This window comes from Epinephelus lanceolatus, chromosome 4 (assembly GCF_041903045.1).
Source record: "Epinephelus lanceolatus isolate andai-2023 chromosome 4, ASM4190304v1, whole genome shotgun sequence".
Taxonomy (NCBI): domain Eukaryota; kingdom Metazoa; phylum Chordata; class Actinopteri; order Perciformes; family Serranidae; genus Epinephelus; species Epinephelus lanceolatus.
The window spans coordinates 26,060,494-26,087,373 of NC_135737.1; the positions used below are offsets into that span (position 1 = coordinate 26,060,494).

Genomic DNA, 26,880 nt, shown 5'->3' on the forward strand with positions numbered 1-26,880 from the left:
CTTTCACAATGGTACATTTAACGCATATTATGTTGTGTTTTATAGCATTCTATCCAAACACTTGTGGTCTGCAGGACATATAGAGGCTTGTCACCTCAGTTGTGGCTAAGGTAAAAATGATACAGTTTTAATCATCTTCTTGATCTATTCCACAGAGGCTTATGATGAAGACACACAGTTGTGTTGCAGTAAGAGCAGGATCATCCTGGAGAGAAATTCCATTGACCATGAGTGCTGTGGACAGAAACAGTACGACAAGAAGACTGAGTGCTGCTGTCAAGACAATCTTGAAATACAATCCAAACATTCCAACTGCTGTATGAAGCAGTCAGGTGCGTTTGAACATCGTCCCTCACCTGTCTGATGCATTTTTATGCAAACCTTTAAAATCTGTTGACGATTGTTACCTCAGGTTTATGTTTATTATTGAACATTTTACATTGCATTGATAATAATAATTATTATAATACATTTTATTTGAAAAGTGCCTTTCAAAACACTCAAGGTCACTGTACAATAGTAAACAAAGTAATAAGTACCTGTGAACAGTAAATTCACCACTTCCTTTGTGCCGCTGCATCATGTCTGCAGCTCTGTACCAAAGTACATTGTGCTGTGAAAGTCAAGAGTGCTTACTCCGCAGTGAGATCTGGGGACCAAAGACTGCTTGACTTGAAGCAGTCTCAGTTGACTAAGGGGCCTCCAACTGATCATTCAGATGTCTGACTTTCAAGGGGCAGCCCTAGGGTTTATGTTTATCATTCAACATTAGATATAAATAGAAAAACAAATATGCAAGCAGAGACTCGTCGATAAATTCATCCCACTGTCATATTTTAGAAAATGCTACTGGAGATAAGCTTTTGTGTTTTCTAACTACATGGTGCTTAGCATATAAAAATGATTGCGTGCACCACTCATCACTCATTTCTATGCCCTAAAAATTCTGATTGTTATCATAGCAGAGGGAACTATTAGTTCATGGTAATTAATGGGCATGGTGTCCATCTGTTGACTTTGTCTTTGTAGGTCTCCATGGAACGAACCCTAACAACACACCCAGCAAACAGATTGATTGCAGTCAGTCAACTGCTCTAGCCTTCCCTGCACCAAATGCCGTATGCTGTGGTAATAGTGAGTAGAGCTGAATCCAAGCACAGTATCTTAGTGAAAAAAACTCTAACTCATGTCAACTGTGTTGTGTCTGAGGTGAAAGTGATAGAGTTTAAATCATCTTCTTGATCTATTCCACAGAGGCTTTTGATAGCACCACACAGCTGTGTTGCAGTAAGAGCAGGATCATCCTGAAGAGAAATTCCATTGACCATGAGTGCTGTGGACAGAAACAGTACGACAAGAAGACTGAGTGCTGCTGTCAAGACAATCTTGAGATACAATCCAAACATTCCAACTGCTGTATGAAGCAGTCAGGTGCGTTTGAACATCGTCCCTCACCTGTCTGATGCATTTTTATGCAAACCTTTAAAATCTGTTGACGATTGTTACCTCAGGTTTATGTTTATTATTGAACATTTTACATTGCATTGATAATAATAATTATTATAATACATTTTATTTGAAAAGTGCCTTTCAAAACACTCAAGGTCACTGTACAATAGTAAACAAAGTAATAAGTACCTGTGAACAGTAAATTCACCACTTCCTTTGTGCCGCTGCATCATGTCTGCAGCTCTGTACCAAAGTACATTGTATTGTGAAAGTCAAGAGTGCTTACTCCGCAGTGAGATCTGGGGACCAAAGACTGCTTGACTTGAAGCAGTCTCAGTTGACTAAGGGGCCTCCAACTGATCATTCAGATGTCTGACTTTCAAGGGGCAGCCCTAGGGTTTATGTTTATCATTCAACATTAGATATAAATAGAAAAACAAATATGCAAGCAGAGACTCGTCGATAAATTCATCCCACTGTCATATTTTAGAAAATGCTACAGGAGATAAGCTTTTGTGTTTTCTAACTACATGGTGCTTAGAATATAAAAATGATTGCGTGCACCACTCATCACTCATTTCTATGCCCTAAAAATTCTGATTGTTATTATAGCAGAGGGAACTATTAGTTCATGGTAATTAATGGGCATGGTGTCCGTCTGTTGACTTTGTCTTTGTAGGTCTCCATGGAACGAACCCTAACAACACACCCAGCAAACAGATTGATTGCAGTCAGTCAACTGCTCTAGCCTTCCCTGCACCAAATGCCGTATGCTGTGGTAATAGTGAGTAGAGCTGAATCCAAGCACAGTATCTTAGTGAAAAAAACTCTAACTCATGTCAACTGTGTTGTGTCTGAGGTGAAAGTGATAGAGTTTAAATCATCTTCTTGATCTATTCCACAGAGGCTTTTGATAGCACCACACAGTTGTGTTGCAGTAAGAGCAGGATCATCCTGAAGAGAAATTCCATTGACCATGAGTGCTGTGGACAGAAACAGTACGACAAGAAGACTGAGTGCTGCTGTCAAGACAATCTTGAGATACAATCCAAACATTCCAACTGCTGTATGAAGCAGTCAGGTGCGTTTGAACATCGTCCCTCACCTGTCTGATGCATTTTTATGCAAACCTTTAAAATCTGTTGATGATTGTTACCTCAGGCTTATGTTTATTATTGAACTTTTGAAGTTTATCTGCCCACTGCAATCCACCCTCATGAAATAAGAAAATGTTTTGAATAATTACAAAGACAATATTTCTTCAATCTGATTGAAATCATTCAGTCCACAGAATCCAATTTAGCTGCTTACTTGAATACTAAAGAGAGTGATGTGAGAAGACGTGCGTTCACATGCACTAACACATCCACATTGTAAAGTGGTTCCCCCCACAGTTGCAGCATGTCGCTACCCACACACCAGCTACAACTCCTAATGTTACTCCCATGAGGGGCAAACATGCACGAAAAAATATGATTGTTCCAATCAGAGAGAAATGATTGAACGAGGTCTTTACGTGGTTATTAGGTGCTTATGTTTTCCTCTTGAAAGGATTATCAAAGTTAAACACCACCCCTCTCAACTCGACTGAAATTTCCTACAGATCGGGCCAGTCTCTTCCGATTGAGGTGGTTATATGAGGCATGTTTTTCAAGCCTCCGCATTGGAGGCATTCATCCATCTGTCCATCTGTACATATGTATGTCCCATTCTTGTGAAGGCGATAACTCAAGATTGCCTCAAAGGAATTACTTCAAATTTGGCGCAAACATCCATTTGGACTCGACAATGAACTGATTAGAATTTGGTGATTGAAGGTCAAAGGTCACGGTGACCTCACAAAACATGTTTCTGGCCACAACTCAATAATCCATGCGCTAATTATGACAAAATTTCACCAGAAAAATGGCTAATGGGATAAAATGATGAGATGATGACATTTTATCCCCAAAAGGTCAAAGATCAACTTCACTGTGTCATTATAATGTTCTGCAAAACACTTTTGTGGCCATTACTTAACATCACATCTCAGGAACAGAAGGGGAGACATTTGGTCAGATACTCACCAAACACTTTCAGTATGGTACCTTCGGAACCAAAGGTAATCCTTCAGACATGGTACCTAGACCTTAGGTCTGCTTAGTGTTTCCACTGCAAACAGTACCCTTTTATGTGGGCAGGTTGGGTTGTTGTCACTCTCTGCTCCATCCAGCACTCACTGTATTTCCTCCTTTATCAATCTGCACCTTGTTTATCATCCACAGAACAAGGTTGCACACTGACATTTTCAGAACAAAATAAAAAAGGCTGAGTGAGAGTTTCTCTCAATACGATACTTAAAAATAGCGAATTTGTGCATTTAGTCCTTCTTAGGCAAGCTTAAGGGTTTAGTGTTGTCGAAGCCCACAGGAACAACGCTTCGTAATATTTTTTTTTCTCCAAGTAAGAATTAGAATATATGCAGTTTATATAATCTGGTGAAATTCATATATATTTTTAAATGCTTGGCAATCCACTTATTACTAAAAGTGTATGTCATCCAGGATGGTAAATGGACCTGCATTTGTATAGTGCCTTTCTAGTCATCCGACCACTCTTAGCGCTTACAGTAAAAAGTAAAGTAATGATCAAAGATGTCATATTGAAATTTAAGATGTGCTGATAGATTCATGTCGTTGACTCATGTGTTTAGGAATTTTACAAGTAAATGTCCCATCTTAAAAGTTGTCAGTCGGTCCAATTAATTATTTTTACATGAGGCAGCAAAACATCCTTTTATTTTCTAGTTACAGTTTACTAATAAAACTCTCCACAGTATGAACAGTGGTTACATGAGCCTCAAAACAAGCCACAACTCAGCCCTGAGCAGAGAGACCATCCGCTATTGACCGACAGACTGCAGTGTTCACAGCTCCACCTTTTAGTACCAGATCTGTGTGCTAGGTACCCCAACAGAGGGTTGACCAAAAATAGGGACGGTACGGAACGGTTCCATTGGTACCATCCACAACTTGAGCTGTACCAGACTGCTTGGTGGAAACTTTGCTGATTGTATAAATCTTCTGTGCTGCCAGGGGGAAGATGTGTGTGAAGCATTTGTGTTTTCACAGACATGGATGTAAACTATAACTGCAACTTGAAACACTTTTTGACGTTTTCATCTCCAGAAGCTAGAGAGGATTTACGGCAAATGTTTGAACATGCAGGATGAGTCACTGACACTTGAGCCAGAGCTCTGCTAAGATACGCACAGTTTGTTGACATCTCTGCTTATGTTTGTTGTTTTTTACCCTGCAAGTGCTCTCAAACTATTTTATGTGCTTTATCTCCGCAGGTGCACCGCAACAGGTAAGAAACAATTTGCTGTCTTCAGTTGATGTGATTCACCTCTTTGTCACGGGAGACAAAAACTATTTAGGTTACACCCATGTCGAAGCTGCCTAAAGTTGCACGCACCATAACAATGACCTCATGCACAGATACAATTTCACTGTTATTCTGTAGCTAGGTCAACAGCTCTGGGTGCTGTTTACTTACCGTCAGTTACTTCATTTACAAACACTCGAACAAGAAATACACTTGGACCCTTGTATAATGTTTATAATGTGAAATTTGAAACAGACTATCCACCTTATTCCTAGCCCCCATGATACTGTGCGTGAATTATGGGTGCAACTTCCGGCGTTGAACCGGGTTCATGTCATTAGTCCAACAGCCCATTGGTCCGACATCCCATTAGTCCGACGTCCCGTTGTTCCGATATGTGACTATACTAGGCTATACTGTATTTGTGTACCATAGAGGATCAGCAAACACAACAAAAGTAGGCTACTGGTCGAGATACAAGTGTCATAGAGAGGAGAGAGTGAAACACCATAACCTCCTGTTATTAACTCTGGGGTCCGGGTTGTGTGGGAAGCTGTCTGTGGTGCTGAATGGCTCCCGGCGGGTGTATTTCTGCCTTGATGGTGCGCTCTGGGTCAGCTGGGAAAGGCTTGAAGCGAAGCAGGCTCACAGCTTATGTGTTTGCCACTTTTTTTTTCATTTTAACCCACACCATGATCTTTTCCTGACCCTAACCAAGTGGTTTTTGTGCCTGAACCTAACCAGACCTTAACCACAGGCATCATGATGATTTCGGAACAACAGGACTTCGGAACAATGAGTTTAATATGGTCGGAACAATGAGATGTCGGACCAATGGGCAGTTCCCGTTGAACCAAGGCTATTTCCATTAGCAACAGTTTGTTTACAGTACTCTACAAAAGTACTTTTCAAAAGCAACTGGGAAATAAAACGTTGAACACGCCACCTGTTATAGCTCAAACGGGATTATGTGATCATACCTCTGCCATCTCAAAGCATTGTTTTTTTTCCTTTTCAATTGAGCATGTCAGCAATTAGCTTGCTATGTTCAGTTGAAAATATTGTTGACTTTAACATGGCTCGAGCTAGCTTAAGATAAACATCTGCGCCTTCTAATGATTTTTGTTGACTTATTAAGAGATACTAACACATTCGGCAAACAGTTAACATAATTCAGTATCAATTGTAGCTCCATGTAAAATAAATTAATGTGATGTTTCCCAGCTAATCCTCCGCTCATCTGGGTTAACAACGGTGTTAACTTCTGATTTGTTAAAAACTGTTCTGAGTGAAACATGATGCTGAATTTAGCAGCAGACTTCAGTAATAGCAATATATAGTAATAGTATTATATAAAGGAAGTACGGTAAATCAGTAACACATTCTCAGCCCTAATGACTACATACATATTTCAAGGTATGTTGCGGAGTTTATTTTATAGCGAGCAATTTTCTAATGTAGGTTGAGAATGAAGTCAGACGGGGAAAGACTGTCAGAGGTTGTTTAGAGGGTGTATCGATTCAGATGGATCAAGTTTACATCAAAAACACACCATGAAGTCATGAGATGCGGCCTGTGGCATGCTGCCATGCTATTTCTATCAAGCTCCAAGCTGTGACTGTTTAATTCAGTGGTTGAGTACGGCTAATTTAACAGTTGGGGTTGGTTTAACATTTAGTATCGAATTGCGGCCAGAGACTACCCACAATGAATCAGCAAATAGATCCCTGTGACTTTGTAACATAGTTCAACATGTCACAGGAGCCACAGAACTCCGTTTTCTGAAGAGCTGCGGGCATTCTCTGGCCACAATTTGCTGCCAAAAGTTAAACTATCCTCAACTTTAAGTTTAAGTTGCTCACTGCAGAATCGAACCACCACAGCTTTCCACACACATTGCATGGCAGCTTGTTGCACGCCGCACTTTGCAGCTGCTTGGTGTGCTCGGTGGTGGTGATATTGTTGCTTTGCATTGGTATGTTAAGAACAAGGAATGAGCGGTGTAGTAGTTGGAGATACTAACATTTTTGTGTTTTATTTTTTGTGTTTTTTAGAGTCCTGCATCTCAACCCATCTGGTAAGTCAACCAAAGGTTTTACCGGTCGTACTGACACCAACAAAACTTTATTTGTGCTACACACTGACAATCATCAAAACATCATTTACAGTAAAAATCTTGTTCCAATAAAGAGTTTCATTAGAGTTAGCAATTGCACACTTTTGGTCATTTTGCTGTACAAAGAATTGTGTCCATGCTTTTGACATTGCATTTATTTCGTTAACACTTTTATCCTAAGCGACTTAAGGTGATTGCATTCAACCATGTTGTATGATAGTGTTCATGAGAGTTTTTAGTTTTGCTTTATCTTTGCACATCCACAGCACTGAGCCAGACTCAGTTCCCTGTGGGTCATCATGTTACAATCCAAATCGTTTCCGCTGCTGTGAGAAAAACCAGGAAAACTCTCTGTGGTGCTGCGCTCCAGGTATGACTGTGGGTGTGTTTGTTTTGGGCGTTATCTGATGGGATGTCACGTCTTCTTGGGTGAATGCCGGAACATCTTTCACCACAAATTCCCCCACATTCTACTAGATATTAGCTCATTTCAGTGGCACACAGAAAAACCCTCGGGGATAGACTTCACATAATACTGTGCCAGGAGACGTTGTTGTCGTTATGCTAAACTGTCGGTTGATGATGTAGATGGAAACCCAGCAGGAGTGGCTGATTTCACTTTGGATCTAGTATCTGTAAAAGGCTCTGCAGCAAAAGATAAAATCTCCGACACGTGATTGTGAAAGGTTAAGATGATAAAGATCAGATTACATGTGTAAGTACATACTTGGGGTCTTTCTGGGGAGGGGTGGAGGTGTGAGGAGTGGTTAGATCGCAGAGGCAGTCATTTGAATTTTAAGCTGGGTTTGGCAATTTTATTTTGGCAACAGTGGGCAAAAATCCCATTGTAAAAAGCATAATGTCGTTCAAGTGATCTGAGAAAACACTAGACTTCTGCACCTTCTCTTGGCTCTATTTGCAGGCTTTAGCTGGTGACAGGAGACTATGCATGTGCACGTCCCTTTGGCGAAAGCCTGATTCAGTGGCAGAGAATCCTGCAGAGAACTGCCTACACTGCAAAGCAACCCAAAAAGGAAGATGAATTTAAGAGTGTCTGAAACAAAGTCTGACAATAAAACGTGTCAGTACTGGCAAAGGTTTTCAGAGATGGAGAGAAAATTTTGCCAGTAGTTTGGCCTTTTGATAACTGGAGCTAAAGGCTCACAGCTACGGCTTCAAGCTCATGTTGTATAGCTAAAATGACACTGTGTCCTCCACCGCTGCTGCAGACCACCTCGCCGGGAGAGGGGCAGGCAGCAGCTCTGGAGACTGATCCTCACTCAGCGGCCACAGCAACTCAAATCCAGCCAGCTCAAACTCCAGCTCCAGGGGACTAGACAGCCCTGACTCCCTGCTGCATCTGCAAACTTTCTATTCTTCCAGTTACACAGGTTAGACTGGGGGCTGCCTCTGACCAGCAACCTACTGTGACACCCAGTGCAGAGGTGTTTGCGCTGGCTGAATTTGAGCTGCTGCCAGCTCTCTTCCTGGTGAAGCAATCACTGTGGACCACCTTATTCTTCTCATTTGCGGTCTGATAAACAGAGAGAAAGACAGACGGGCAGAGCAAATGCGCTCCACACAACTCTACAATGAAATAAGATTAAATAAATCAGTGTATGGAGGACGGAGAGGGCAGTGCTGCAGGAGGAGGGTGTGTGTAGTATACTATAACTCACCTGCATAAAGTTTAAGAAACTCCTTCTGTGAGTCTTAGCCTACATTTTGTATGACTGTTACAAAACTAATTTGTATAAGTGCTGATCTGCAACAGCAATACATCTGGTTAGGTTTAGGCACAAAAACTGCTTGTTTAAGGTTGAGCCTCAGACCTGAAGCTAAATGACACTACTGAAGCAAGAACACAAAGATCTGAAACGTCTTATAAAAACAGCACTCTGATCTCGGGTGTGTGAACTCTTTGTGTTCTTTTCTTTTGGAAGGATGAATGGAAAATTAAGGGTTTTTTTCCCTCGTACTGTACTGGCTGACGCCTTCCCTTTGCTGAGGTTCCAGCCAGAGATGTTCCCAAACCTTTAAGAATGTCTAGTCACAAATTAAAACACTCCTTTGTGGAGACAGAATGGGTTGACTTGTTACCGGAGATGTCTGGTTGGAAACAAGCCCAGGAAAATAAAATTCTGTAAGCTAGGTCATACAAAACATTTAGGTTATACAAAAAGCTCATAATTGTTAAGCAGTAACCCATTTTGAGAGATCAAGTTTTATAATTATAGTAATGTCAAACATTAGAATGTGTAATGTAAACCACAGAGGAGCCCCACCCTCCCCTGAGGTGACTATCATCTTATCAGAGAGGGTAATTCTCCCAGTGCCACATAAAAGTGCTTTTTCTCAGGACTGTAGATCACCTCCTGTCATTGTCTTGTTCAGACCTGGATCCTGGAAACATGGGCCAGTTTTTACTGGTGGGAGAAAGAGTGGGAAAACCCATCATTGTCAGTTTGTTATTCATTCATATAGCTGGGAAATAACACAGGCAGAGAAGCAGCATTAGGATCAGATGAGAGTCTACTGGGTGTTGGTCCCACAGATGTGGGATCCACCCATTTCCCTGTCTACAGCTCTCTGCTGCTTACCTTAAGTTTTTTCATTTACTCAATGCAAAAAAAAGAATGATGAGAAACCACTCACATGTAGTTTCCCACCCTTTTCAAACTGGAGGATAGAGGACAGGCTCTTACGCGTGCTAGTGAACACCAGGAAAATATGGGCTGGTTTTTGCCACATGCTTCTCAGTTTTAATGTCTTATTTTCTTGTCTCTCTCAAACCTCTGAGTGACCTTTTACACATGTAATTCTTCCCACACACATTGTAAATGCTCTTTCCTGTACCCCCTCCCCAAACTCCTGTTTAGGTCGATGTGAAGATGCCCCCCAGCGGTATAACCCGCATACACATATCTGCTGTGATGGCTGTGTATCTGAGTGGAAGCCTTGGTTGGATCAAGTAATGTGCTACTGTTACTGTTACTGTTACTGTTTCTGATCTACTCAGCTGGGTGGAGCATTTTTCCTGTAGAGGTCAATGGTATTTCTGTGTCTTTTTCTGTTGGAAACATAAACCACCCTTTCCTAAGGGGTTTGAGGGCTTGTAGATGCATGGTTCTCATCACTCCTCCCTGGAAAAAAAAAAAAAAAAAAAGTTGTGACTTGTGGCTGCCTCATGTGTCTTATGACAGCACTTTAAGTCAAATAAAATGCTGTTTTGAGGAAAAACAGCATATTTATTGAATGTAATCTATGAAAATAATAATATTATCAGTTTTAGAATGGACTGCAGTGCATCCCAGTTATTACTTTAAAAAAAGAAAAAGAAAACTGTTTTTGTGCAGCTTCGCTGAGAGGGCCGAAGCTCCACCCAGCTCCTTTTATATAGCAAGCGTGTTTTGACTGTAATGCATAAAACGCACTGCTAATGTTGGGGTTGGGTACGCTAACTGCATATGCAAAAGGATGATATTACCTTTTTTTGATTTGGGTCTGTATGTTTTTTTGTCAGAATGTGTTCCCATGTGAGCATTTGGATGACTGTGCCTGCTTGTGTCTTTTTTGCTGCACACTTACCTGTATTTTCTCTGATTCTTCAAGTGCTGTGGAGAGACGGCATACAGCTTTGCACAACCTGGAGTTCTGTGTTGTAATAACACCTTATTCAAGGGCAGAGAAGATGGAGAGGAATGTTCAGCGCTTGGTGTTCCCTTCAACCCAGCTAAAGAGACTATGTGTAGTTCTAAGTTTCATGGCTCACCTGGAAGACACTGCTGCGGTACAGAAAAATATCATCCTAAAACTGAGATCTGCTGCGATGGCCACAGGTGATTATGTGTGCATGTGTATTCACGCTTATCCATGAAAATACTTGAAATTCAATTAGATGGTAAAACCTTTTTTAATCAGTTTGGTATGTGTTCTGTGTGCTGCTTGCTGACAGTGTGTCTTCATAGATAATGATGTAGACTGTGTGAGAAGCACTTGCTTTCTATGTCTCTTGGAGACAAACTCAGACAGGGGTGACATGGAAAAACTCTTTGGCTCCTTTGCACTGTCTCCGAGACAGGCAGACATTCCAGCAGCCGGGCTTTGTTTTTGCCATACTTTAAATGTACCAGACATTCCTTGGCTGCTGAGCCAAGGAATGTCTGTGTGGGTGTGCAGCCGCCCTGACAAACATCCACTCTGCCTGTCTGTATGTTTGTCACATGCATGTGCTTGTGCTTGTTTTGACTTACAGATATGCCTTTTCATGTTTCTGGGGTTTAGGATGTCTTAATAGGGCCCTGATATTTAAGAGTCAGAGCATATTTCAGTCTGGCATGTTGGTTAAAGCCACAGTTGGTAACTTATTTGCTGAAACTGTTGCTATATTCACACGGTAGCACATGAAACAGACAATCTGTAAAAACAAAACCATAATCTTCTGCCTCCTTTCATTGCTTCTAATGGATGTTCACAAGCTGCTGTGGAGACTCCTCGACTGGTTGTTTTTGGGGCAAATGCCATCAGAGGCAATAGAAGGAGGTGGAGGGACATGATTTTTTATGCTTCCACGCCGATGGTAGCCGTGGCTGGAGGCATCGTGTTTTCCGTCTGTCCATCCATCCATTCATTCATCCCATCTTTGTAACGCAAAATGTCGAGAATGCCTCAAGGGAATTTCTTCAAATTTGGCACAATTGTCCACTTTTACTGAGTGATGAACTGATTATTTTTTGGTGGTCGTGGGTCAAAGGTCAAGGTCTCTGTGACCTTGTCTGTCTCATTCTCGTGAATGCGCTATGTCAAGAACGCCTTGAGGGAATTTCTTCAAATTTGGCACAAACGTTCTCTAAGACTCAAGGATAAGATTAGAGTTTGGTAGTCAAGGGTCAAAGGCCAAGGTCATTGCCACCATAACTGTCTCATTCTCTTGAATGCGATATCTCAGGAACACTTTGAGGGAATTTCTTCAAATTTGGCACAAACATCCACTTGGACTGAGGAATTAACTGATGAGAATTTTGTGGCCGAAAGTCAAGTTCACTGTGACCTTAAAGAATATGTGTTATGTGTGGAATATGTGGATGAATTATTGTGGGTATGACTGTTTCTAATCTGTTAGTTAAAGCTTTGCTTATTATTTTTAAGTCACAGTTGATCAGGCTTATTGGTCTGTAGCTGGAGGTGAGAGTTGGATCTTTATCAGGTTTGAGCAGAACTGAGATATGAGCTGAATTCATGTGTGTGGGTATGGTTCCTGATGATTTGATTTCATTGACCATTCTGTTGAAAAGGGGAGATATGAGGTGCCAGTGGTGTTTATAAAATTCTATTGGGTAACCATCTGAACCACGTGATTTGTTGTTGGGCATGGAGAAAATGGATTTCCTGAGTTCTTCTGAGTTCAAGGGTCAGTCTAATATGGTTGCTTGTTCTTCTGTTATTTTTGGTAGTTCAATATTGTTGAGGAAGGAGTGGATGTCGGAGATATTTGTTACATTGTCTGAGCGGTAGAGAGTTTGATAGTAGTTACAAAATATTGTGTTTATTTCTATTGGGTTGTATATTAAGTTTCCCTGTGGGTCTTGGATAGTTGTAATAAGTGATTTTTCTTTGTTTCTTTTCAGTTGTTTCGTGAGAAATTTACTTGATTTTTCATTATGTTCAAAATAATTCAGTCTCGTTCTTTGCATGAGAAATTGAGTTTGCTAATGTATTGTGTTATCAAGCTGTGTTTTAACTTTCTGTATTTCATTTTGAGTATGTTCAGTGGGGTTGCAGGATTGTTGAGAATGGAGATGTTTCACTTTATGTTCCAGTTCTTGTTGTTTTTCTTGTTCCTTTTTCTTCTTGTGGGTAGAGTATGAGATGATATGGCCCCTGACGACTGCTTTTGCTGTTTCCCAAAGAATGGATGGAGATATTTCTGGGGAGTCGTTCAGCTCTATGAAGGATGTCCACTCTCTCTTGAGAAGGTTATTAAAATCTGTGTCTGCTAGGAGTGAAGTGTTGAACCGCCATCTACTTGAAGGGGTTTGTGTAGGTTCTTGCACTATATCAAAGCTGATTGGGCCATGGTCTGAGATGATTATTGGATGAATTTCTGAGTTGTTAATTTGAGGTATAATAGAATTGCTTACTAGAAAGTAGTCAATGCGGGAGTAACTTTTGTGAGGGGGTGAGTAGTAAGTGTATTCTTTATGAAGTGGGTTTTTGGTTCGCCAACAATCGCTAAGTCCAAGGCCTTCCATGTATTTTTTGATAATATCAGATGAGTGCCATGATCTGTGAGTGGTTCCAGGATTTGATCTGTCAAGATTTGGTTCGAGGATTGTATTAAAATCCCCCCCCCCCCCTACTATAATTGCTGAATCAGAAAGATTATTGAGATGAGAGAATACTGTATGAAAAAAAATGTGGGTTGTCTTCATTGGGTCCGTAAATATTTGCAATTGTTATTTTAACATTTCTGATGTGTCCTTTAATGATAACAAAATGGCCACCTGTGATTGTAGTTTCATTGTGATATGGGATATTTTTATTTATCAAGATAGCAGTTCCTTGTTTTTTGGAGCTGTAAGAAGCAAATAAGATTTGATCTATCCATTTGGTCTTAAGTTTTATATGTTCTAATGTTGTGAGATGTGTTTCCTGTAGTAGGCAGAAACTGGGTTTTATTTTAGCCAGGTGGTTAAGAACTTTAGTACGTTTTGCTGGCGACCTAATGCCCCGGATGTTCCAGCTGATGAACTTTAAGGATGACATTGAGAATGATGTGGTTTGTTAATAATTAAATCTCTGCCAGTCCCCTCCTTTGCTTCCTGTGACATGTATCATATGTGAGCATATTATAGACATACATGTGCCCAAAAAATGTATATGAGAAGGGAAAACAGTTAACAAAAGCATGAAATAAGACATAGTTACACTAAAACACAAAAGAACAACAACAACAATTAGCACAATGAGTGGGAATGAGTGTGTGGGAGTGTTCGCTTGTGCATGCGCGCACGCGAGCGCGGGAAAATAGCAATGTTTAGCGTCTCACTTTTGAAATAAAAAAAAATGTTTTTAGTCACATATCTGACCCAGGCATGTCACTAAATGCAGAACAAAAAAGAGCTATCACTATTAAATGCACAGAACCACGACAGGAGGCATTAACAACCAATAACATACTCTATCTTGATCCACCAGTACCACCAGTACTACCAGGTCAAATGTTTAGGACTTTTTAATCTTGTACTCCACCCCCATTTTGTAGCAAAAACACCTAAAATGACATACCCAAATTAAAATGACTGTAGCTTCTGAACCGCTCTGACTACATGCATGCATGAGGTCTTTCCAGAAAGAAAATTCCCTGAAGTTTCTTGTGAAAGTGTCAGAAACACTCTAGGTGATACAGAGACAGAGTAATGGGCCTCTTAAGTCAGTAAAAAAATTGAAGATTTTGCCTAAAATTAAATATAAAATGATTTTCAGGATGAATAACTGTCTGTGGCTTCATATGAGCAGGTAAATGACACTATGGGACTGTAGGCACACTATCAATGAACAGTTATACCAAATTTGAAGAAGATTGCACAAAGTATGACCATTCTACAGTGTTTTTTCCATGAAAAGATGGTCACTCGGCTTCAAAACAGTACTGTCAGTGATCAAACAACACTCAGCCAGCTTCAAACATTGTACCTTATTGAAATCAGGTGTGATTATGATAGCTGATGTTGTTTTTGACACAGAAACACCATAAAATATCACCAAATAAAGCCACATGAAACATGAAAGTTATGATCCCACTTTCTAGGCGGTATATCTCAGCCAAAAATAGTGGTAGGAGTGAGACTCTTACCTTTTATACACCAGCTAAGTCCCCGCTAACAGCTCCGCATAAGATCGCGAGTAATCCTTTAACTTTTTCCGTCGAAAAACGGCATGACATGGCTTGTCACCACTCATGATTGACACATAGTGATTTTGGACTATGTGTGTTTAGGCTGCTCTGGTGTGAAATACATAATAAATGAAAAGTTGAGAGTTTCCTGAATCCGGCAATACCAAACATCACATGGTTTGATGACGTAGTGCGCCCGGGAGATACCATATAACAGAGGAGGAGGGGAGCGAGGACGTTGGCATCCTGGCGGAGTTAGAAAGGTTAACAAATCACTATTAGGCGTGCAAGCATGCCGTGCTTGTGTAAAACATAGCAGCAGAGGATGAGAGACTGTGGACTGAGCAGATTGAAGTATCGCTTTTTACATGCTGAACACGCGTATTGATGAAGTATTGGCTTTTTCACTGGCAAAGGTTTTATTGCTCTTACTTACAGTAACAAGCGTAGTTTTCCTCAACCGCTGTTGCGTAATCTTCAAGTGACATTCACTTCATCTGCACCGCGGCCTCTCCACTGGTCACTCACTTCCCTCTGAGTCGTGTTTGTGTTTATATGTGTATGTGTGTGAGTGGAGGTCAGCCCCGACATGCAGACAGCAGGAAAGAAGCTGCTCCACGATTATAAATGAAACAAAAACTTGGTACCAGTCCCTAGCTGGGCTACTTGGAGCTTGTGTGCCGGATGTGGCCCACGGGCCTTCAACTGAATAGGCTTGGTATTGGTGTTTATAATCGTACAAACAGTCTGATCCATACACACCAACTATTACGTTTACATTGGGCCCACTCGTGGAAATCAAATGCAGGCACACAGATTTATGTCTGCCACATGTCTGGACACATGCAGACGCTTCCTTTGTCTGTTGGATGTGTAAGTCAGCAAGTGTTTGCTGACATGTACACCAGATCAACCTAATAACATTTAACAGCCTAGATATCAGTTGCATTTACAGTCTCATGCGTATCTGATGGAACAGATACTCCTCAATTTCAATCAGGCTTCAAGTCTATTTTTTTTCTTTTGCTATATAACTACTGTGATTTCTGTTGTACTGTGGCACAGTACTGAAGCTGCGCTGCTGGCATGCTGCCTCCACCTTGCAGCCTGAGTAGACACAGTTTTGAAAAAGTTATCTTTAAATCTGACATCCAGCTATGGGTGGATTATGACACAAGGGGCCCGTATGCATAAAAGGCCTCCCTGAAGCACATCTGAAGTCCTTTAGATAAGGTGATAGAAACACTCACTTAAAATGTATCATGTTTTCTTTTTCTTGTGGCATCTTTGAAGTGAATGTTTAGACTTTTCCTTCAGTTTACTTCTTACAGGACTTTTGGTGTTGTGTTATTGAAAAGAAATGCAAAGTCAAAGCCTCGTCCCATTCTGTAATACACCCATGCATAAAGTGATCTGTCTTCATAACATCATAATAATAACTTATTATATCACTCACGTGATTTGATATCAACTACGAGCTCTGTTTCTCCACACAGGCATCAAAACAGAACAGAAAACACCCGCTGCTGTGGGGGAAAGGCGTATGACATTCAAGATCCATTGATGAAGTGCTGCGGAGGGATACTGCATAATCTGACTGCCGGACACGAGGAACAGTGCTGTGGATCTGTTCTGCAAACCTCACAGGTAGGTTTTATTTTTTAGCATAGAACATATGAAATATATTATTTGTTTCTGCATGTCCCTTTGACAGAGAAAGTACGCTTCCCTCAGTCTTATTTTTATCAGACACAATGGTGGACTCACAAATGCAGACTGAAACGAAATCCAGAGTTCAGGGTTTTTGATCCAGTCCTGGTCGGTACACAAAAGGCAGTCAGCACAGGCAGAGGTAACCAAATCAACAGGCAAAAATTCACTGGTCTGAATATGAAAAAAGGTCAATCTCATGAGGAATACACACTAGGAAGAACACCGGAAAGCTCACACGAAGGACAAGACAATCTAACGGAGAACAAAGGGAAAACATAGACTTTTAGGGCCCTATTTAGATGGTCTAAAACGCAAAGTGCCAGGTGTGCGGCGCATGGGCGTGTCCCAGTCACTTGCTAGTTAGACAGCGCGTTTTCAGATTGTGCGCCATGGCGGAGAGTCTAAAAGGGTTGGACTTACTCTATGAATTAGTCATGGGTGTGTTTTGGGCGTATCATTCAATAAGCCAATCAGAGTGTCACCTCTCATTCCCTTTAAAAGAGGCGCACAGCGGAGAGCTAGTTAGATGGCGGACCTACCAACTGGAAAGAGTGAGCGTTTTACAGCTGAGGAGATGATAAATGTATCTCTATATCGACTGTCCCATCACATCTGATGTCAGATCAAAGGGGATTGGCACCGTTTGGCACGCGTAATGGAAACCCAACCTGATTTGATTAACACAGCTGCAAACTAATAAGTTCACATCCCTCTCAGCCAACCACAAACAGCCACAGCATCAGATAGGGAGTATATATTCAGCATCTGTCATCCTAGAAAAGCCAAAAGAAAAGAAACAGAGTGAGACTGCGAGAGAGAAAGAGAGAGCGCGCGCGTCCCGTGGCTGCACCCAGGCCTGTCTGGTCTGGCTGCGCGCGGGCTGTGGAGCTTCCCCCGGGTGCCCCCGGGTGCCCCCGGGTGCCCCCAGCTGTGCGGCCGCTGTGCATCCTCCTCCTCCTCCTGACAAGATGATCTTCAGTTTTACGTTCTAAAAGCTTTTTTTTTACATATACATTTGTACGTGGCTCTAAGTTTACGTTTTTAGTTCATAGAAGCTGGTTATTGTTGTGTTTATGTCAAAATAAAGTTTATCAAACGTTTTCACATCTTTGATTTTGTGATTTACATGCCAAAATGATCACAATTCAACTGGGAAAAACAAGTTCATTTTACAGGCTATGCGTCTGCTATAGACCATCTAAATAGGGCCTATACACTCTGACAGGGGAGATAATGAGTCACAGGTGAAAGCAATCAGACAATCAGGGCGACGGGAAACTTGACAGGACATGGTGAGACAAACAACAGACTTTCAAAATAAAACAGGAAACAGAAGATCACATTCATCTTAGGGATGGGGCCGATCCGATCCAGTATCGGTATCGGGTTCCGATACCAACGTAATTCACGGATCGGAAATTTCCAATCCACGAGACGCGTCTGTGCTTTCACGTTGTCTGGTGGAATGATATGATGATTGCTACATAGTAGTGTTGCACTGACCGAGGTACTAAAACATGACAGTACATATGATACCATAATGTTGGAGTACTGTAGTACTACGGTACCTCAGGTACCACTACTGTGGGATAAGATCAAAGTCCAATTGCAAGAGCGTGAGTGTCCATGCGGTGTCCAATAACAGCGCACGCTGTCCACCTGGCACTCGATATGCCGCTGCAGTGGTTTGTATCCAGTGACATTTCAGGTATGAACTGAGCTATTGAATATCTTTAAGCAGTGAAAGTTATTATTAATTTCTTTTTACTTGTAGGTTCGATTTGTTTATATATGCTACAGTGATTTGTTTTCCACAGAGCTCTACGTGCGAGCATTTTACTCGCATTTGCGACTAAAAATAGTTTTGTGCGCGCAAAATAAATCATTCAGCACGCTGTGCCAGTACAGATTTCAACCAGCAGCAGAAACTAAAGGCAAATCCTGCCGGTTGTGGGTTAAATGGGGGTCACAGACACAGACGGGAATGTATTCCTGTCAAATACGGCGGAGGCTCATAGTGCTGCGCGACGCAAGAAGGGCTTACCGGCGACAGCTCTGAAGTCCGACTCCAGGTCCAATAATGTCCTCTTCTTGGCGTCATGACTGCCCAAAAGTACCTGAACAGCCGAACTGTGGCGGCACACAGGTATGTGGCGTGTCAGAGGAGAAACGAGCCATTCACATTTCTCTCTTTGTGGCAGGGAACGGTTCACAAACCTCACCGCACTTTAGGGACTGTTCGTTACTTATGAAGCAACTTGTCAGGAGAGGAGGGTGGCTGGTTGATTTTTATTTTATTTATTTATTTTATTTTGATCCCCCCCTATGTTAATCACTTATTGATGCCGTTTTTGAATTATGAATAAGTCAATAAGTAATTTATTCCATTGAAATATCATTGATGTATTATAGAAAAGTGATTTATCTTTTTATAAATGACAAAAGGCACATCTGCCTCATTTTTGCTGTGGTATCGTGATACTACTCAGAACCATGATATTTTCACTGGTATCGTACAGTAGGTCCCAATTTTGGTACCGTGACAACACTACTACATAGTAGTGTCTACTTGATTTGTATCTGTGCTGTTCAGATTAATATGACAGGTACTTTTTGTTTTTTGATAGTGTATATTGCACTAGTAGTTTAACACTGTCTTGGAATTTAATAAATATTGACAATAAATTTGAAACCCTTACAGTTGCATATTTGTTTTCAGGATGGGATTTTTCCTGTGAACAGGATTTCCTGCTTTTCTGACCTTATACTTACCTCAAGTTGCCTTTTGGGACATACATGCATACATACGTACATATCAGACTTGCCTGTAGAGAGGAGTTTATTACAGCCTCATGTAAAATCAACAATAATGATAATAATAATATTAAAGCAAACAGAGCTCTGGTATCGGAATAGTATCGGTATCGGCAGATATCCAAATTCAGGTATTGGGATCGGATCGGAAGTGAAAAAATGTGGATCGGTGCATCCCTAATTCATCTTTTGTATAACCAGGATGTTTGCTGCTCGAGTGAGGACAAGGAGGTGCTCTACATGGCCAAGACAGCTTTCCGGTGCTGTGGTCACCGCTACTACAACCTCTCTCTGTGGTCATGCTGTGCAGGGAAACTGAGTCCAGTGCGCCCTCCAAGCACAATGAGTAAAGGTTAGTGTTTGATTATTGTCATTTTCTCACTTCATATATACTGCATCTTAGCAATAATATGTGTGGATACTCTCCTTTTTCAGAATCCAGACTTCTGTCAGTGGACAATGTGAAGGACGCAGATCTTTGCAACAAAAGTAAGATATCAACTTACAATTTGGATTTTTTTTTCCTTTGGCAATGAATACCATTTCTGAAAATGTGTGGGTTTGTAAATTTATTGTGTTTATGTTCCTGTTTAGCGCATATTGGGATTGTGGAGAGTGTGTCTTCACACAGCGTCGTATTCAGCAGTGTGCTGATGATCCATGGAAGAAACGCCACCGTGACATCTCTGGCCTCACCTTACATCCTGAAAAAACATGATCACTGCACCTTCCCTAAACTGACTCCTTGGCGGAGCTACTTCTTTGATGACGTTAATGTCTTCGCTGATTTCAACCATGACTCTACTCTCCAGTCACTTCATTTCATTTTATCCAGGTGCTACCGTCCTTAAGTCACCGCTTTTAGCTCTAACCAACACCAGTTAATCAGTTCCTGTATACATCATCATATTACTTGAAAATGTTTTCAGTCGGTCATTATTTATTAGTAACTGAAAAAGTAATTAGATTACTAATAACTAATCTTCTGTAGCACGTGACACCAGGGTTAAACATGACAACCTGCAACTTTGGAGGTATTCGCTGACCATTATTTGCCCCTACTGAACGTCCCTCTGTGCATTGTGTGTATTTCAATCAAGGCATATTCCCTCTCCTATGGTGGTTGGTGAGCCCTTATGTCCCACCCCTAGCCTCTTCTATAAGTTAACACATCTGACACCTTCTGTTGACTGACAGACGTCAAAATGTCCTATTAGTGGAGCATTATAAGGATTAACTACAATGCTTTGCTGGGTTTCAACCTGTAATCACCACTAAAGATAGTAATCATTACTGTAACACTGCTCAACATGGTGCTCAGTGACATTCATCTATACACTGTGAAATATACTGTAATGATTCAAGATTTACATTTTAAGTAAAAGCTCTGCAGGAAAAGTAGCTAACTGTTAGTGATGGGGTTGTTAAATAAGTTGTACTTTAATCATTACTCTCTTAAAGTAATGCACTCCTTTACTTAATAACTCCCTGAAACTGAATGAAACTACATCAATTTATAAAACAATCTAAAAGAGGTTGGCCTTTATAACACTACATACTACAAATGGTAATTGCCTTAAATAATATATCCATTGGCCTCAAAAAAAAAAAAAAAATTAAAGAGACTTCCTAGCTCTATTAGAGGAAAGAAACATTTTTAAATGGCACATGAGGTCCATTTGATGGGGAAACCACACTTGCTGGAGTCACTGACTCACCAAACCACGGCTTTATAGTAGACTAATCCAGTTTATTTGACATCTCAATTACCAAAAGCAGTGTATGAGAAGAAGTAACTCAAATTGTTTAAGACAGCTGACTCTTCCACGGAGTCAATACAAGACTGCAGAAGACTGCTTTGATGCAGGGAACACATCCCCCTCAAAAGTGAGAACATGTATATTTGCCCGAAAACATGAATGTAGCAGAGACAGAGACGTGCCACAATTTTCTTCGAGATTCTTTGACCCCAAAGCCCCAGTTTCCTGTGTGCCCCCACGTCACCCCTCAATGTTTAAACATACCTACCTACACGCCCTTGACCGATGTGATTATTTTATTAGTAACTGTAATGTAATTACGGAATGTATTAACAGTAACACGTCACGTTACTGCATTACAGACAAATGTAATGTGATTACAGTAATGTGTAACTTTGTATCACTACTTTCTTCTTTGCTGTCCGGTAGCTGGTCTCATGTAAGAATGCTAATATGTATCTTGACTGTTAACATAAGCTAAACAGCTATCAGCTTTGTGATTTAGGTTTTGAAATATTATGCTAATCTTTGTCATTACGACTTAATTATTGTTATTTTTGTGCCAATTACATGACAAATGGCAGCCATTTGCACACGTCCTTCACACATACAGTTGTATGTTTACATTGAAATGGCAGGATTTATCATGTCATTATCTATAAAGCTAGTAATTGATAAGCAGCAATACCAGGTGTAAAAATATGCTACAAAGAACCAAAACCCAAATCATCAAAGGATTAAGCTGTAATGCATCGAATTTATGTTTCTCAATGGCTAATTCTTTTGTCCTTACTTGCATAGAATTTTTTGTTGTACTGCACATTTATTTAAGATAAAATATCTAATATAAGCCAAATTGAAGCTAGAAAGCCTATTTTCCTTTTTCTGGCACATTTTCTATATCAATATATTTTCTATTAGTTTTTGTATTTTAAGCAACAGAAATGTATTGCATGTTTTTTTGTAACAGGAGTGCATTATGCTTTATACATTTATCTAAATAAAAAATATATATATATACTGAATGCTGTTGTGTCATGTTGCCATTAGTGGAGGCTTATGGTGAATACTTTGGAATTGCAGGATGCATATTTTATTCTACACAGTAGCCTGATGTTTTATGTTGGACAGAAAATCTGCAAAAGAAAATAAATTAAAAAAAAATAAAATAATTAAGACCAGACTTCCTCATCCATTGAGCTGTTCCCCTACTTCAGGTAGGCTCTTGCCTAGATAGAAATCATTCTGTCTCTTGATGCAAACAAACCTTTTAATTTCTTTGAGGGGCAATGTTACTCATATGCTGCATGGGTAGCATTGATAACTTTGCCCCGCTGCTATGATGTTGACAAAGAACGTCAGCTCAAAATATCTCTCATGTAGCTCTCAACAACACTTACATTCAACAATAATTTAGCCATGACCCTGTAACACCACACACTAGATTTCTCTGTATGTAGATGATAAATTGCTCTTAATTCACAATGTCCCTGGCCTTCCCATTAGACATGTTTTTCAGAACATCAGATATTTTAGAGTTTTCATCCATCCTTTACTTGTAAACACAAAGAAATAAGATACATAAAGCAGAGATGGCATGTAATTTACAAATATTAAAAATCTAGCATTTTTTGCATGCCTGTGCTGATGTACAAAGAATCCAAATAAAAGAAAAGTTAATGAATTTAAGTCAGAAGGGTTTGTCTTTTCAAACAGCAAAACTATTTGCCAAGTGCACTGTACTTCCCAGACAGCCCTTTCCAACTGGGAACTGAACTGAATTTGAACTTACCCTTTTAAATGCCAAAGTCACACAACAACACAAACTAATGGATCAAGGATGCAGTAGATCAGCAGGTCCTGTGTTCAGCGAGGTTTTTGTCAACTAAGTCTTGGCTTACAAGGTGTCATGGGTGTGGTCCGAACTCAATAGTAGTACCAAAGACAGTTTAAAATAGTCTTAAATGAAACCACTTGTCAAACACAGAGAGAGCAGGCAGGTGAAAAAACAGTGGGAGTCAATTTGTTGGCTTGGAACCCTCCAAGACGCAGACGGTCCGATGCCAGGTGAACACACAAGGGAAGCCAAGTGAGAAGCTTGCTGTAGGTAAACCGAAACAGGGAAGGAGTCGAGGAACCAGCAGTGAGGCAGAATACGCAGCCACGTGGTGAGGTAATCCACAGCACAGGGAATCAGGGGCAGTAGAGCAGGTAAACTCACAACAGAGAGCTGACTGGCAGTTCTTCACACAGCCAACAGGCAAACAGAAACCAGGAACATAGAGACAGAGCTCTTGGTCGGGGACCGAAGGCTGAGTGGTTTAAAGGGGAGCAGGCGAAGCATGAGATTCAGAGGCAGGTGAGGTCGGCAACAATAATAATAATATTGTTGCATAAAAGCAAGAAAGCCTTGCATGGGTATGACAAATAACAATCTGGCAACAAGAGGCTGTGAAGCTGGAGTATATATAGTGGCAGGGAGTAATGAGGCACAGGTGTGAGCAGTTGGCTTGATGAGGTGGGTGTGGTGGACCAGCAGGAGTGGGAGATGTGTGGATAGGTGATAGGCGGCGTGAGTGTTTAAATTTACTGGGTTAACTGAAAGAGTATAGCCGTTTCAAGAACTTGTGTTCTTGTGGACTTCACAGTCACAGCCCAGGTACTTTTCCACAAGCCTGAGTGTCAGACTGAAGCTCCCAGAACCTTCAGTCTGACATGGCTTCCATTGAAGGCGATTTACAAGGGGGAGGGAATTTTTTTCCTAACCAATCAGTAGAGATCAACGACTCACCCAGAATCTGACGTCATTAGTATCCATGCCTCGGGGGTGCCGAAAACAAGCGAGCATTGCCCGATTAAAATGTCTCCGTCGTCGTGCACGCCCAGCTGCATCGCCGTTAAATCCAGTTTAGCAGCTTCCTTAATTTGGTCCTCCATTAACGCGAGTAGTGGCAAAATACCTCGATAGCATTGTTAATGTGGTCTGTAGGATCTGTAGCGGTCGCCATTTTTGCTATCCTCACCAGTTACCCACCGGCGCACAGCTTGACATCAGCGTGGCGCTGATTGGCTAATCACTAGAGCCGCCCCCACCCCCGGCGTTCATTGGTCCGTCCAGCGTTTGGACGAGATAAATCGCAAATTCATTGAAGTATGCCAGACCAGAGATGCAAGCCTACTCAGCTGAGTGGGCGGGGTCTATGGTCTGGAACCAGGCTACTTTTCCACTTCAAAGTTCACATCTAGCCAAGTTCAGTCCAAATGCCCAGATGTGTTCTTGCCATGCCCCTTTTATCGGGCATGCATAGGAGCAGACTTGTGTGGACTTAAGACAGCCAGGTATCCCAGCATGCATTTCGCAACAATCATCGGAAATGGAAAGTGAGGGAAAGGCACACAATTGAAAGTCGTAATTACCAATACGTGTTACAACCCAGCTCGCAGGGGAAAGGGAGGCAACACAAAAACCCAGATGTTAAAGGGTAAGGCAGTTTATTGCAACTCAAATGAAGGAAGTCTGGTTAACAAAGAACTGAGAACAAACCAAGGAAGAGGGCCGGTGGGTGCTGTTTAACTCAAAAAACAAGTATAACAAAAGGAGGACTCACTCAGAGTTTAATCTACAATCTGTCTAATCAAAAATGAAAGGGAAAACAAACGCCGACTGTCTAATGCAGCTTTTAAAACAAACAACAACAAAACAGCACCCCTGCACCTAGTGTCTCTATACAGGTAATTGTCTAAGTGTGGATGGAAATGTTTGGAATCAGTCAAAAGGGTAGCAATTTCTAACAACCTGGCCACACTTCAAAAGTTCACAAAAATCTACAAAAGCTTATGACAAGCTTCAAATGCTATCAGTGGGCTAACCAACACAACACAAAGTTATCAGGCAACAAGGCCAGCTGCCACCACCAGTCAGCCAGCCTGACTGACAGACTGGCAGGGCACTTATAGATGACGGTCTTGATTGAATGGCTGGGATTGGTCCACTGCACCTGTGCCGCACCAATCAGGGACCCAGGTGAGCTGTGGATTGGTCAGTCAGAAGCAGCAGAGGCCACACCAATCAGAACAGAGGAGGTGGAGCTTCTGAGTCCAGTGGAGGTGCAGGCAGCTCGGCACACAGAGGGAAAAATTAGTGTTGCAAACACACACACACAATGAAGGTGGAAAGAGCGGCGGCCATAACAATATGTTACTGTTGTTTTGTCACGGAACGTAGTGTTTTCATGCGTAGTTTAAACTTCCAACCCATGGTCGATGTATTAATATAGAGCCCACTTGAATGTGAGGTCCCGCTAGATGACAGTGGTGTCAGTGCTCATAGATAATAAACGTGTGTATGAGCGCTCAGGCTGCCCCACTGAGAGCAGCCTCTCTCAGGTAGTCCTTTTGAAATTCGTAGCTGATATCTCTGTAGTGGTTAAATATGAAATGTAATTTGTTTGGGGTATGTCTAATGGGCAATATTCAGTCTCAGTATATAAGATACAGTACAGGCCAAAAGTTTGGACACACCTTCTCATTCAATGCGTTTTCTTTATTTTCATGACTATTTACATTGTAGATTCTCACTGAAGGCATCAAAACTATGAATGAACACATGTGGAGTTATGTACTTAACAAAAAAAGGTGAAATACCTGAAAACATGTTTTATATTCTAGTTTCTTCAAAATAGCCACCCTTTGCTCTGATTACTGCTTTGCACACTCTTGGCATTCTCTCGATGAGCTTCAAGAGGTAGTCACCTGAAATGGTTTTCACTTCACAGGTGTGCCTTATCAGGGTTAATTAGTGGAATTTCTTGCTTTATCAATGGGGTTGGGACCATCAGTTGTGTTGTGCAGAAGTCAGGTTAATACACAGCCGACAGCCCTATTGGACAACTGTTAAAATTCATATTATGGCAAGAACCAATCAGCTAACTAAAGAAAAACGAGTGGCCATCATTACTTTAAGAAATGAAGGTCAGTCAGTCCAGAAAATTGCAAAAACTTTAAATGTGTCCCCAAGTGGAGTCGCAAAAACCATCAAGTGCTACAACGAAACTGGCACACATGAGGACCGACCCAGGAAAGGAAGACCAAGAGTCACCTCTGCTTCTGAGGATAAGTTCATCCGAGTCACCAGCCTCAGAAATGGCAAGTTAACAGCAGCTCAGATCAGAGACCAGATGAATGCCACACAGAGTTCTAGCAGCAGACCCATCTCTAGAACAACTGTTAAGAGGAGACTGCGCCAATCAGGCCTTCATGGTCAAATAGCTGCTAGGAAACCACTGCTAAGGAGAGGCAACAAGCAGAAGAGATTTGTTTGGGCCAAGAAACACAAGGAATGGACATTAGACCAGTGGAAATCTGTGCTTTGGTCTGATGAGTCCAAATTTGAGATCTTTGGTTCCAACCGCCGTGTCTTTGTGAGACGCAGAATAGGTGAACGGATGGATTCCACATGCCTGGTTCCCACTGTGAAGCATGGAGGAGGAGGTGTGATGGTGTGGGGGTGTTTTGCTGGTGACACTGTTGGGGATTTATTCAAAACTGAAGGCACACTGAACCAGCATGGCTACCACAGCATCCTGCAGCGACATGCCATCCCATCCGGTTTGCGTTTAGTTGGACGATCATTTATTTTTCAACAGGACAATGACCCCAAACACACCTCCAGGCTGTGTAAGGGCTATTTGACCAAGAAGGAGAGTGATGGAGTGCTGCGGCAGATGACCTGGCCTCCACAGTCACCGGACCTGAACCCAATCCAG

General features: G+C 41.4%; 1 protein-coding gene across 1 annotated transcript in view; it reads left to right on the plus strand.

The window, feature by feature from the left end:
- The window catches only part of LOC117259202 (uncharacterized), a 32,906-nt gene extending 10,766 nt beyond the window's left edge, over positions 1-22,140 (plus strand). The window contains exons 6-19 of the mRNA XM_078167091.1: positions 156-332; positions 1,030-1,134; positions 1,255-1,431; positions 2,129-2,233; positions 2,354-2,530; positions 4,784-4,797; positions 6,870-6,892; positions 7,198-7,301; positions 9,811-9,902; positions 10,544-10,770; positions 16,325-16,475; positions 19,557-19,707; positions 19,791-19,844; positions 19,950-22,140. Coding sequence (XP_078023217.1) covers positions 156-332; positions 1,030-1,134; positions 1,255-1,431; positions 2,129-2,233; positions 2,354-2,530; positions 4,784-4,797; positions 6,870-6,892; positions 7,198-7,301; positions 9,811-9,902; positions 10,544-10,770; positions 16,325-16,475; positions 19,557-19,707; positions 19,791-19,844; positions 19,950-20,206 — 1,814 coding nt within the window. The 3' untranslated portion in view covers positions 20,207-22,140. The remainder of the gene's footprint in view (positions 1-155; positions 333-1,029; positions 1,135-1,254; positions 1,432-2,128; positions 2,234-2,353; positions 2,531-4,783; positions 4,798-6,869; positions 6,893-7,197; positions 7,302-9,810; positions 9,903-10,543; positions 10,771-16,324; positions 16,476-19,556; positions 19,708-19,790; positions 19,845-19,949) is intronic.
- The last annotated feature ends 4,740 nt before the right edge of the window (positions 22,141-26,880 follow it).